Raw genomic sequence first — 13676 nt, 5'->3', positions numbered from 1 at the left:
CTCGGCGGCTGGGGCTTCGTCCCAGACCCCACTGCTCCTCTCGCTTCGCTCGAATCGTTTTGTGTAGGTCACCACACTTGCTAGTGAGTTCGACCATGAGTTCTCTCGTGCTGTTTCAGGGCATGATTGGGTACTCTGGAGGCTAACATTGACGGGGGCCAGTCAGAGAGTATCAGTCTCAAGCATTTCACTGCGTGAACTAACCACTGGTAACAATTGGGATACTGAATGATCAGTATCCAGTATCCGAGAGAGTATTCCTGATCTTCACAGATACACTTCTGCTTCACTTTAGCACTGAAAAGTTCGGACGGAAAGGGGATTTAGGGCAGTCATTGGGCTCCAATAGCACCAGACTGATAATTGGGTGCCAAGTCGTTTGGAGCTTCTTGAATATTCACTTTCAATTGGTTTACTCTTGCGGTTCTGTAACACCAGAATTTATCTGACTGGTTGTTAATTATGTACAAAATTTGGACTCTGATCCGCATACCACTTAACCAGAATTCACACCACTCACCCGGAAATAGCTCGCGAAGCGAGCACAACGGGGTCTGGGGCAGCGCCCCAGCCGCCGGAGGCAGATCCCTTCACCGAGCGAGACCGCGTTTGATGTTCTGCTTGACGATATCCATGGCAGCAATAGCGTCCTCGCTACTATCGTGTTCGCCGGTCTGGATGGTGCGACCCAGGTATGTGAAGGCCAGCTCGCGTAGTGAATGTGTTCGGGTGGGTTTGAGGTCGGGATAACGGAGAGCAGTGTCGACGACTCGGGTGTGACAGAGTCGCAGGCAGCGAAGGTCGTTTTCTAGACCGTGGCCAACGAGAATCGTGGCTGAATCAACAAAGTCAAACAGCAGCTCGCGGGCTTTTTTGAAGGTGATGGTATCGTATTTCACGTTGTTGACAGTGATCCCGTCTTCGAGAGAATGGACTCCGCTGAACCTCGTGTTGAGATCTATTACGTCGCCATATGGATATGTTGTTCTGTCCAGCACGGTCTTGCCAGTGTCCCAGTCTACCACAGTCAGACGGATCAACTCCATCCCGAAAGTTGTGTACGCCATTTCGCAATCAATTGCTGCAGCAAACAGTCGTGACTTGGTGTTAGATGTTTCTGTACTGTTCGAAGTCATGGCAGTGGCACTCGCGGTAGTAGCAGGACCCTCTGTAGAATTGTTTTCGGATGTGTGATGAGGTGGAGCTGTGGTATAAGGGATAATAGAAGCTAGGACTTCTGCATCGTCAATTTTGAAGACGTGTCGAGTCGTCTGACAACAGCCATTGCTTTCACCTACTGGCTGTGAGCAGCATGGAAATATATCGCTTCTCTTCTTTTTCACCGGATCATACAGTCTTCTCAGCTGATGGAATCTACATATCGTGGGTTCTTTATTGTTGATCTGAAACGGCGACCCGCACCGGTCACAAGTCGTTCGCATTGCACTATCGAACTGTCTACCAGTCGTTGGCGGAAGGGTCAATTCGTAGCTGCGAGTTTTCAGAATTTCAGGAGGCACTATAAGCTTTTCGAGCTCGTTTCGATACAGCTCACTCGTGGACTTTTTAATAGCTCGTTTGCGTTTAGCCATACTTTCTTCGCTGTAATGGCCAGCCCTGATGTTTTTGACCAGCGTGCGAATATTCATCGGATACGATACTGTCGTACTAGTGGACGCCGTCTTATGTTCCAAGTGAATAGCCAGCTTCTTGGGCAGAGCATGTTTACTGGTGGATATTAGAGTACTATAAATTGTCTTCAAGTACGACATTCGCTGAGGATGGGTGGCCGGACTGGTCACAAGTGGTCTCACAATCAGATTCTCGGCATCTTTAGGTCTATTTGCTGGGTTCAAAACTAACTTCTCGGTATTGGGTCTTGCCTCCGGCGGCTGGGGCGCTGCCCCAGACCCCGTTGTGCTCGCTTCGCGAGCATGCTGGGTCACTTTTGCTGTTACTGGCGCGGTTATTGGTGCTGTTGATGGCGGTTTATTATAGAGCCGCTGGGGTTCTGCCTCCTTGGCAGTTGTCTCAGCTAATTTCACAGATCGTATTGAGTCAGCTTTCATAGATTCTTGTTTAGACGTCGAAAGTTTCTCTCCAGGAGCATTGCTTCTTGGATCTTGTCCAGCAGCTACCAACAGCCTGGATTCGTCTTTACCATTTCCATTTTCGTTTCCATTTTCGTTTTCATTTCCATTGCCATTGTCATTGTCATTCTTAGACTTCACACCTGCTTCATTGCTAGAACGAGTCTCATTTCCAGTCTTCTGTTTCTTCCTTGCACTTTCCGCCTCTGGACTCAACGTATCATGGTGACGCTGCCTCTCATGCGAGAAGAAGCAATTGATAAGTTCACATTTCTGGCCCTGCTTTATTGATGGACATTCTATATTTGAGAATAGTCCATTCAAAGTCTTGAACATGCTACTTTAACAATCGCTTTGAAATGAACGACGGATGTGAAATCTGAGAAAGCTCTTGATAAGCTACATGAATGCTCCAGTACGGCTTGATATTTATGCGCTAATATTTGGGTCAGTTCATAATATTCTTTTCCATTTTCAAACAAATCTCAAATCAAATTGGTTTCTGATCCAGTATCTGCTGAAAATCCACCCAAGAGTGACTTTTACTAATTATTTTGATTTTATTTTAAAAACTCCGGGTGAATCATCAGGTTGGTAGCTGGCAGCCAGAGAACTCAGGGGGTGATGCGGTATCCTGAATGGGTTAGGAACTCATTTCGACTATGGTGCAGCTGGAGAACTTATCTCGTGAAGTTAATTTCAATATAGACAAGACAGGGAAGCAATGCCTCAAACGATACGATTCATATCCATAATAGGGCCAAATGTAAGTGTTTAAGCTCGATAGACTTTTTTTCTGGTTGTTTGGATAGAAAATGGAGAGAGATGGATGCAGAGTTGTACACCTTGTAGCTTTGCGTATCCACATAGGGAATATTCCATGAGAGTACTTGGCTGATATCTCTCTTTCAATTGTCTTGGTAATTACAAATACCAGTCAAGAACCAGTTGATTCCATGCGCCAAGTGCCAGGCTCACGACGCCTGGCTCGAGCGAAGCGAGAGGCACCACGGGGTCTGGGGCGGAGCCCCAGCCGCCGGAGGCATTGTTCCACCAGTTCCAAAGACCAAGACTAACTGTTGATAGAACTCGCCTCTTTATTTGAAAGCATTCGACAATGATAAATATGGCGATGAGACCAGGCAGAAACGTGACAAGGATATAAGGTATCACTTTCTTTCACATATGGCTCTAGACTACATCGTGACAGAACCTACATATGCCAAATCACCCCGAGACTGCTCGCTGTTGCTGGTCCACGATGGTGTGGCCGTCTACGGGTGCTCGATGAATACAAGTGCGAAGATTCTGATTGGCACCGATGCCCAGGATACGAGTCGGTACGACCTACGGAGCGTAAGTACAGTAGGGTCCTGTACGGTCCCCGGTTCTTAGTCGAGCCTTTTTTATTGCTTGTAATCTCGTTCACACTATGAATGGGCTGAGAAAGAGCTGCATATAGATATGGATGTTTTGAGTTGGTCGGAGACGATTTGAATCGCAGACACTAACGAACGACCAGGCTTTTAGGGCGGTACAGAAGGCATACATCTCGTTCATGTGCAATCCGTTTCGCGACGTTTACAACCCCAATACAGAAATCACCAGCAAATCGTTTGATAGGGCCATCGAACAGCTGGCCATCGCATGGAACACCCCCTCGGTCCGCAAATGAGCTATGTCCCTTATCTTATTTATCTCTTCGTTTTATCGCTTTTTAATGCCTCCGGCGGCTGGGGCTCCGCCCCAGACCCTGCTGCTCCTCTCGCTACGCTCGAGTCGTTACCGGGTGAATCAGCCAATTGTTGGAGGGGTGTTATCAGGGGGATTGGTGCAATCTGGACCTTGCATTAATATATACCCTTCCAAATTGCACTCTTTTGAAAGTAAAAAATAGAGTCCTCTGAGTTGCTTTGATATTGATTTTACTGTTTCCATGTGAATTCAGAAACGTCCCTGAAACGCTGTGGCCAGAGATAACACACATTTTCAGGGTCCTGTAAGGGTCCGTGCGGCTGAACTTATCATATAACCTAACATCCAATTTTTTTTATCAGCAGTCTTCCTGCAGTGAAACTTTTCAATCTCGATAAGGTCGGTCAAACTATTTTGTCAGGACATCGCTTTGTTTGAGTGAACCTGGTGTGATTTTACAGGTTTCTTATTCACGGGAGGCTTGGTTTTTTCTTTGCTTTTGTAAAGTTCGAAAAAATTTTTTTGTTGCCTTCTTTTCAAGCCTGTTACTGACTATTTGTTGCTCGTACATCGAGTCCCTACAGCCTTTGATCTGGATCCACTCTTTTTTTGCATTCCAATTGCATTGTTGAATTCACGAACGCTTGAAAAGTAAGTGAAATCAGATCTACTACTATAGATTTCTGTTGATTGTTTTGAGTGAGGTGAGGTGATAGCTAACCAAAATTTGTAGATTTTATTTCTCTGCTCATCATTTGAGTTCGTGGACTCTGACGTTATTTATTTGTAATTGACCGAGTTAGTTGTTGGTAGGTATTCACAAGTTTACACATCTAGTTTTGTAGCAGTCTTTTTTATGACTTCTTCTAGTAGATAGTACTTGGTGGTGACTAACAATATCTAGGCTGTAGAGATAACATAGGCACAATGGAGGGACCTATTAAGTTTGATGCTGTCAAAGTCTATGGCCAGCTCAAGGCCATCGTTGAGGCATCAAACTCTTCTTTGAAAGAACTTAACGAAAAGTTCTCTGCAAAATCAAACGACATTGACGCCCAATTGAATGGCTTAGCTGAACTTGCATTGTCATCTCAATTGACGGTACCCATCCTAACAGTGGCTCACGACGTATTTTTAGAAATCGCAGCTAGGTGGATTTCTATGCATTCTCATCTCAACCAACTTTCTATTTTATCTGCATTTGCCCGAACTGTCTCAATATACCCTTCCTTAACTCAGCTTGCCCGTCACTATTGTGGAGTTGTGACTAAACAGGGTATTGCTAACTTATACACAGCTTTTTTGGAAGAAAGTTGTGATACTGCTCTTCTGGCTGTCTACAGACTCTTGAATCACGACAGATCTTTTACTCGATTCCTCGATACCGATGTTCTGTATACAATCCTTGAGAGCAGTCAAGCGAATGCATCTACTAAATATCTGACTCTTCGAGTTTTGGCTATTTACATCAATGCCTCGGAATCATGCCGTGATGAATGGTTAGCTCAACACATTGATATTTCAGAACCAATCTTAGGATTCATTGATTCAGAAAAACTTGATCTTGTTTTTCTGCCCTTGGTGGAGGCCAAGCGTATATCTAATGCTATAAACGCTATCCAGACATCAGCGGAGACCGCTGTTTATGATGGCCCCTTTAAACCGTCCCCATTAATTGCGAATCTTGGAGGTACTCTTGTTCCAAATTTCCAACATTCTGACGCTTTTTACAGTACCTCGGATTTTGTTGCTACACCCACTATTATGACTTCGCTTCAAAAAATGGCATCTGCTGTCGTATCTTCTGAGCCTATTCTTCTGACAGGCCCTGAGGGTTCCGGCAAAACGTTTTTGGTCGACGAAAGCGCCAAGCACCTGTCTGCTTATGAATCCATTGTGCGTATCCATTTGGGTGACCAAACTGATGCTAAACTTCTAGTTGGTACTTATTCCACTGGTGAAAAGCCAGGGTCGTTTGAATGGCGTCCTGGTGTGCTTTCTGTGGCAGTTAGAGAGGGTCGCTGGGTGCTTATTGAAGATATAGACAAAGCTCCCACTGAGATCCTGTCTCTTTTACTTCCTTTGTTGGAAAAGCGACAGCTTTTAATTCCATCCCGTAGTGAAGTTGTCAATGCCAAGCAAGGTTTCCAGCTATTTGCTACGATGAAGTCTGTCCATTCAAGATCTGGTGCTGAGGTTCTCCCAGAACTTATTGGTAAGCGATTCTGGACTCAGGTCAAAGTAGAAGCTCCATCCCAAGAGGAGTTAGTAATGATTATCAAATCTCGGTTTCCATTATTACAAAAGCTGGCTGGTACTTTTGTGCAAGTTTATGTTGATCTGGCACACCATTTTACAGCACCTAGATTCTTATCATTGAGTAAATCCGCTCAAAGACAGATTTCTCCTCGTGATCTCATAAAATGGGCTAGACGAGTTCATCACATGCTGAAACAACAGGGAATTACAACCCCTGACCAAGCATTAGCTTCCTCTATTTATGACAATATTTTTGCTGAGGCTTTTGACTGTTTTGCTGGCTTCATCCCTACATATGAGGGTCGGGAATATTTGGCTGCTATCATTGGAGAGTCGCTCGATATATCTATCAACAGGGTCAACTTATTCCTTTCCAAACATATCCCCGCCATGTCGGAGACATCGACAAGTTTCACTATTGGTCGTGGTCAAATGATAAAATCCAGGGCCCTTTCAAAGGCTAAATCAAGGATTCTGTCGGCTCAGCGCTCCAAATTCGCTCTTACTGGTCATAGTTTAAGACTTATCGAACAAGTTGGTGTAGCCAGCTCTATGTCTGAACCTATTTTGCTAGTGGGTGAGACTGGTACCGGTAAGACCACAGTAGTGCAATATTTGGCCAATGTACTCAACAAAAATATTACCATTATCAATGTTTCACAACAAACTGAAACTGGTGATTTGCTGGGTGGATATAAACCAGTTGATAGTAAGCTCATTGCTATGCCAATTAGGGAAAAGTTTGATTCACTCTTTGAAAACACCTTCTCAGCAAAGAAGAATGAGAGATTCTTGGCAATTTTAACAAAGTCATTTATTAAGGGTCATTGGGGCAATACTATAAAGCTATGGCGAGAAGCTTATCGAATGGCTGAAGAAATGCTTTCTAAATCTGATAGCGACTCGAATGATACAACGACCGAAAAGCCAAAGAAGAAGCGTAAAATAGACTCTGCCACAAAAGCTCTTCTTCTTGATCAATGGAAAGAATTCTTGAATGAGGTAAATAGCTTTGAAATTCAAGCTAAACAAATAGAAAACTCCTTTTTCTTTAGTTTCGTTGAGGGTCTATTGGTACAAGCTGTGAGAAGGGGAGATTGGGTATTGTTGGATGAAATCAACCTGGCATCGTCGGATACACTAGAAAGCATTGCAGACCTGTTGGTAGAAAACCCCTCAATTACACTTTCTGAGAAGGGTGATGCGGGTTCTATCAAGGCTCACCCAGACTTCCGCTTGTTTGCATGTATGAACCCCGCTACTGATATTGGTAAGAGGGACCTACCGGTGGGTCTTCGTTCTCGATTTACAGAACTTTATGTGACATCTCCGGATAGGGACATTTCTGATCTCCTTGCAATTATTGATAAGTACATTGGTCATTTATCGATGAGCGACCAATGGGTTGGAAATGATGTGGCAGAACTCTATCTTGAGGCAAAGGCACTATCGGAGCAGAATAAAATCGTTGATGGTGCAAATCAGAAACCTCATTTCAGCATAAGAACTTTATCTCGAACACTGGTATATTCTGCATCTATTTCTCATATCTATGGACTGCGAAGAGCTTTATTCGAAGGGTTCTGCATGAGTTTCCTTACATTACTCGATAAACCATCCGAAGATATTCTGCTACCAGCGATCACCAAATACACAATTGGTCGACTTAAGAATGTCAAATCGGTTATTTCTCAAATCCCTCCTGCTCCACAAGATGGGCATAGCTATGTCCAATTCAAGCACTATTGGCTCAGACAAGGTGCCCTTCCTCCCAAGGAACAACAAAACTATATCATTACCCCTTTTGTTGAAAAGAATCTTCTCAGTTTGACTAGAGCAACTGCTGGTAGATTGTTCCCTGTCCTAATTCAGGGTCCCACGTCAAGTGGAAAAACGAGTATGATTCACTACCTGGCAAACAAATCTGGTCACAAGTTTGTTCGTATTAACAATCACGAGCACACAGATTTACAGGAATACCTAGGTAGCTATGTATCCGATGAACGCGGACAGCTCAAGTTTCAAGAAGGTGTCCTAGTAGAAGCAGTGCGAAATGGTTATTGGATTGTTCTTGACGAGTTAAACCTTGCTCCAACTGATGTATTGGAGGCATTGAATAGATTGCTCGACGATAACCGAGAGCTTTTAATTCCCGAAACTCAAGAGATTGTCAAGCCCCATCCCGACTTTATGTTGTTTGCCACTCAGAATCCACCAGGACTGTATGGTGGAAGAAAACTGTTATCTCGAGCTTTCAGAAATCGTTTCCTAGAGTTGCATTTTGACGATATACCTGAGGATGAGCTTGAAATTATTCTTAGAGATAGATGCGAGATTGCACCTTCATATGCTAAGAAAATTGTTGACGTCTATCGCCAACTTTCGGTAGAGCGTCAATCGACAAGATTGTTCGAACAGAAGAATAGTTTTGCCACACTTCGTGATCTCTTCAGATGGGCTCAGAGAGAGGCAGTGGGCTACGAACAATTAGGACTAAATGGTTATATCCTCCTTGGAGAGAGGGTTAGAAAGCCTGAGGAAAGGCTCATTGTCAAAAAGGTGATTGAAAAAGTTATGAGAATCAAGCTTGACATCGAAAAGTCTTACTTAGAGTTACTTCCCCAGCGGATTGTTGAGTCAAATGACAAGGTGGTATGGACAAAGGGAATGAAGCGTCTTTTGGTATTGGTGTGGGAGGCGATAAAGAATAATGAACCTATCCTTTTGGTTGGTGAAACTGGTTGTGGTAAAACCACCATTTGCCAAATTCTTGCCGAAAGCCTAGGGAAAGAGTTGCACATTGTGAACGCTCACCAAAATACCGAGACAGGCGATATAATTGGTGCCCAACGTCCAGTACGTAATCGTGGAGACCTCCAGAAAGAACTTGCTAACGAGCTTCGTCATGTTTTGACTGCTCAGGGCTTAGCTGTGGAAAGCGCTGATCTCGAAGAACTAAAGCAGATGTACACCTCCCTGGATCAACCCAATGTTGACTCACTGACTCATACTAAGATTGAAGGGTTGGTTAACCGTCTTCAAATTCTATTTGAATGGCACGATGGTACCTTGATCCAAGCCCTCAAGCAAGGAGATCTCTTCTTATTGGACGAAATCTCTCTTGCAGATGATTCAGTGCTTGAACGTCTCAACAGTGTTTTGGAGCCTGAGAAAACACTACTACTATCCGAAAAAGGATCTCAAGACGTTCAAATAGTTGCTCAAGAAGGTTTTCAATTTCTTTCTACTATGAACCCTGGTGGTGATTATGGAAAAAAGGAACTTTCACCTGCCCTTCGAAACCGTTTTACAGAGATTTGGGTACCTTCCATGGAGGACTTTGAAGATGTCTTGCAAATTGCTGAATCAAAGCTCAAGCCTGAAGTCAAAAGGTTTGCCAATTGCATTATTCAGTTTGGTCAATGGTTTGGTCAGAGATATGGAAACGGTGACGCTTCTTCAGGTATTATTTCGCTCCGTGACATTTTAGCCTGGATTAACTTTATCAATACTCTTTCAGAGAGAATCTCACCCGAATTAAGTGTGTTTCATGGTGCCTGTATGGTATTCGTAGACTCGGTTGGTACGAACAACTCAGCTGCTTTGACTCAATCAGTGGACATTCTTGAGCAGCATAGAATCAAGTGTGTTCAAAAGTTATCTTCGTTACTTGACACGGATTTCACGATTGCCTACCGTGAGATTGCCTCGATTGAAGTTGATGTCAATGAATTGCATGTTGGTCCATTTATTCTTCAAAGAGATAGCAGGTCAAGCAAAGAGGCTTCTTTCAACCTGAAGGCTCCTACAACCGCCATGAATGCGCTTCGTGTAGTTCGTGCTATGCAGGCACGCAAGCCAATTCTGCTAGAAGGTAGCCCTGGTGTAGGTAAAACAAGTCTCATCACGGCAATTGCAGATGTAGTTGGACGGCCCCTGACGCGAATCAATCTATCAGAACAGACTGATCTTATAGATTTATTTGGTTCGGATGCACCTGCTGAAGGCAGTAGCGCTGGTGAGTTTGTATGGAAAGATGCTCCATTTTTGAGAGCCATGCAAAGAGGTGAATGGGTTCTATTAGATGAGATGAATCTTGCATCACAGTCTGTCTTGGAGGGTCTCAATGCTTGCTTAGATCACCGTGGTGAGGCATATATTCCTGAATTAGATAAGACATTCTCCTGTGGTAAAGGATTCACTGTCTTTGCTGCTCAAAATCCACACTATCAAGGTGGAGGCCGTAAGGGTTTGCCAAAATCGTTCATTAATCGTTTCTCTGTCGTATATGTTGATACCTTGACGTTACCAGACTTGCATCAAATTTCATCGTTTATCTTCCCCAAACTTCCCACAGATACCACTGAAAAACTTATCAAATTTGTTTTGGAGTTGGATCACCAGATATCAGTGAAAAGATCCTTTGGTCAATTAGGCAGTCCTTTTGAATTTAACCTGAGAGATACCATGAGATGGCTCGGTTTGGTGAACAGTTCTGCAGGAATATCCTCCAGGTGCGACCCAGTGGAATTCTTTAATATTATTATCGGCCAAAGATTCCGTTCGAAGTCAGATAGAGAGGCAGCTTTGGCCCTTTACGAGCAGTTCTTTGGGCCATGTGAACAGAGTGATCAGTATATTCAAGTTGCCCCCAAGCTTCTACAATCTGGCCATTCGCTGGTAATTCGAGACGGGGATTTTGAATCAGGATTTCAAAATGCCTTACTTTTGCAATGTAACAACGATGCTCTGGAGTCAATGATTACATGTGTTCAAAATGCCTGGCCCTTAATTTTAGTGGGTCCAACCAACTCCGGTAAAACCAGTCTAATAAGAGGTTTAGCTAATTTATTGGGTAAGAATTTGAAAGAGTTTCCAATGAATGGTGACATTGACAGTACTGATTTATTGGGTGGATTTGACCAGGTTGATGTTGCTCATAAAGCATCTCAGTTATTCGCAGAGGTGAGGGATCTTTGTCTTGAAACAATCTCCTTTGTATTAAAGCATAGTGCAACTGCTGAATGGAAAGGGCTTCTGTTTGAGTTGTCGCAATTGTACGAAAGTGCAAACACCGAAGAGTTTGTGGCTAGTGACCTGTACAATGTTCGTAATGTTTTAGCAAAAGTCCCAGTATACAGCGACAAGTTCAATGCCAAGGTGGCCAAGTTTATTGCTATTGCCGACACTTTGATAAAGCAGGCAGGCGAAAATCAAACTGCAAAATTCCAGTGGTTAGATGGTACCCTTGTCAAGGCGGTAGAAGAGGGTCATTGGTTGATTTTAGACAATGCTAACCTATGCAATCCATCCGTACTTGATCGTCTCAACTCATTACTTGAACCTAATGGATGCCTGATTGTCAACGAATGCTCTTTAGAAAATGGTGAACCCCGTATGATCATCCCTCACAAGGACTTCAGATTATTTTTGACTGTTGACCCTCACTATGGTGAGCTCTCCCGTGCTATGCGAAACCGTGGTGTTGAGATTTTCCTTGAGAGCCTAGACTCTAGAGCTACTTCGTTTGACAGAAAACTGCTTGAAATCAACTCACATATTACAGATGCTGCATCTTCCACTAACCTAGAAAATGCTTTACATGATCTGAAACTTTCAGTTAGTACTGAGTTTTCTTCCCAAGTTTCTAAGCACATTGGCTCTTCTAACTCTTATTTGCGAACATTTTCGCTGCTCGATGATGCCATTGTTGGATCAGAAATCGATGATCCAAATATGTTAGTTAAGGCAGCTGTCAGTTTCATTCCTCAATCTGCCCTTAGTGTCCTGAACAGATGGAGGACGTTGGTCTATAGCAGTAAGCTTTTCTCAGCTGCCTACCAAAACTTGTCAAACTTACTGATAGAAAACCTTGCATTCCTGAATGATGTCGGATACGTTGCCGCGCTTAGATCCTTTTATGATTCGGCTCTGACTGACGCAGGTGAGACTTCTCTCAAAATTGCAGATGAACTGCCTTTAAATCCCTTGGTTGATACAGCAGTATCGAGGTTTGGTTTCGGTCTAGAGCATGCTGGAAATGCTCATCTTATTCTCAGTAGTCTACATTACTTGCATATTATCACGCAGACTATTGCAAATGTGGAGAACAAAGCTAAAGCTGCAAGACCCTCCGAGATGACTTATCTCGAGAAGTCGGCAGCTCTTTCATTGGGTAGATCTTTTAAACAAGCACCAAAAGTGATGGTTTTCCCACTAATAGCAGGGATCGCAAATTTTGCATCTCTGTGCTTAAAACGATTTTTGGCTGAGGGCAGTGTGAATAAGGTAGGTTGTTTACTGGACTCTATACCAGTGGCTATAATGTCTGTGAACGGCACTAACATGTATCAGACCACATTAATTGTTATTCAAGATTTAATATTTGTTTGTTTTGACATTATCGACCTTACAAATCATTCTGAGCCCTACGAGAACAAGCTTCACATATATCGTGATATTTTAGACAAATGGGTTACAGATAATGCCAAAATTCCCGAGTTCGCTCCTTTTGTCAGTGATATGATCAAAGTAATTGAATCTTTTGGATCTGAACTTGATCTCACAACCGGTATTTCTATGGAACTGATATGGAAGGCTTACAAACCAGATCTCCCTGTTACGGAGTTAGCTTGGGATAGCTATAGGCGATTGATTGATCTCTCTAATCGTTTTGACGCAATTGCCAGTGAAATGTTCGATGACTCTTCGGCGAATGTCAATGCTTTGCGAGAGTCGCTTATTGAAAGCATTGGCGCCGTGTGCCAGAATTCAACAGGTATTGACGATCTGCTAATTGTAAGTAGCATCCCGGAATTAAAGCATTTTTATTTCTTTTACTAACTTTGCAGCATCTTGAAAGAGGAATTTCTGAGTTGGAAAATCTCGCGTCGAAATTTCATGATCGCCGAGTTCATTTATTCCAACAAACCTTTGCAAATCTTTCTGTTATGGTAGAGCTTCACGCTACTTCTAAGGTATGTTTAACACAAGTCCATTCACCTATACACAAACACTAACGTTTTAGAATGAAAATCCTTTTGAAATTATTCAACGACTTTCAGGGTTTTCGCTTATTGCTACTACGGACCTGTTAAGTTACAAGAGAAAATCAATAAGTGAGTACAATTTCCCATGGCCCAGTTTTTATCACTGTCACTAACAAACTAGATTCTCCGTATCCTCCTGTTTTGAACTCACTGGTGAATAGTGAGACTAATAGTGATCTGGATGAGATCATCGACAAAAACAAGATTCTGTGCAGAATTCTTGCCGACCAGTAAGTAACGTGTAGGACACTAAGGTTACGGTAATAACTTTCTAACATTTTGGTAGGTCCATTTTAAGGGAAGCTCCAGTCGGTCAATTCAACCAGGCTTTTAATGATATCAAATTTCTTTCCCAATTCTTGGTTAAAAATGCTAACGCCTTAACTGATGACAAACTTGCCTTACTAGCTGATTTCCTTTACGAGCGTATTAGTGAGTGCGAAGCTTTGCATCGAGAAGCCGACGAGTCTTTACAGAATAATTTCCAGCAAGTTAAAGAAAGGTATTTCTTACCAGGGCTATCTCAATTGAAAGCAGGTATTTCGGCAAGGTCAGTAGGAACAGCATGGATTCTATACGCTGT

General features: G+C 43.1%; 2 protein-coding genes across 2 annotated transcripts; one reads left to right on the top strand and one right to left on the bottom strand.

Moving 5' to 3' along the window:
* Positions 1–590: 590 nt before the first annotated feature.
* Positions 591–2426, bottom strand: REX3 (Rex3p; the record flags this gene model as incomplete). The annotated part of the gene is made up of 1 exon (XM_018879456.1): positions 591–2426. The coding sequence occupies one exon, from the start codon at positions 2424–2426 to the stop codon at positions 591–593; it is 1836 nt and encodes a 611-aa protein (XP_018737371.1).
* A 2286-nt stretch (positions 2427–4712) lies between these two features.
* On the top strand, positions 4713–13020 carry MDN1 (AAA family ATPase midasin; the record flags this gene model as incomplete). Its single annotated transcript, XM_018879455.1, has 2 exons — positions 4713–12739; positions 13002–13020. The coding sequence occupies 2 exons, from the start codon at positions 4713–4715 to the stop codon at positions 13018–13020; spliced, it is 8046 nt and encodes a 2681-aa protein (XP_018737370.1).
* Between the last annotated feature and the right edge of the window lie 656 nt (positions 13021–13676).

This window comes from Sugiyamaella lignohabitans, chromosome B (assembly GCF_001640025.1).
Source record: "Sugiyamaella lignohabitans strain CBS 10342 chromosome B, complete sequence".
In the NCBI taxonomy this organism is placed as follows: Eukaryota; Fungi; Ascomycota; class Dipodascomycetes; order Dipodascales; family Trichomonascaceae; genus Sugiyamaella; species Sugiyamaella lignohabitans.
The sequence above is the reverse complement of the archived record's forward strand: the minus strand, read 5'-3'. Positions and strand labels throughout refer to the sequence as shown.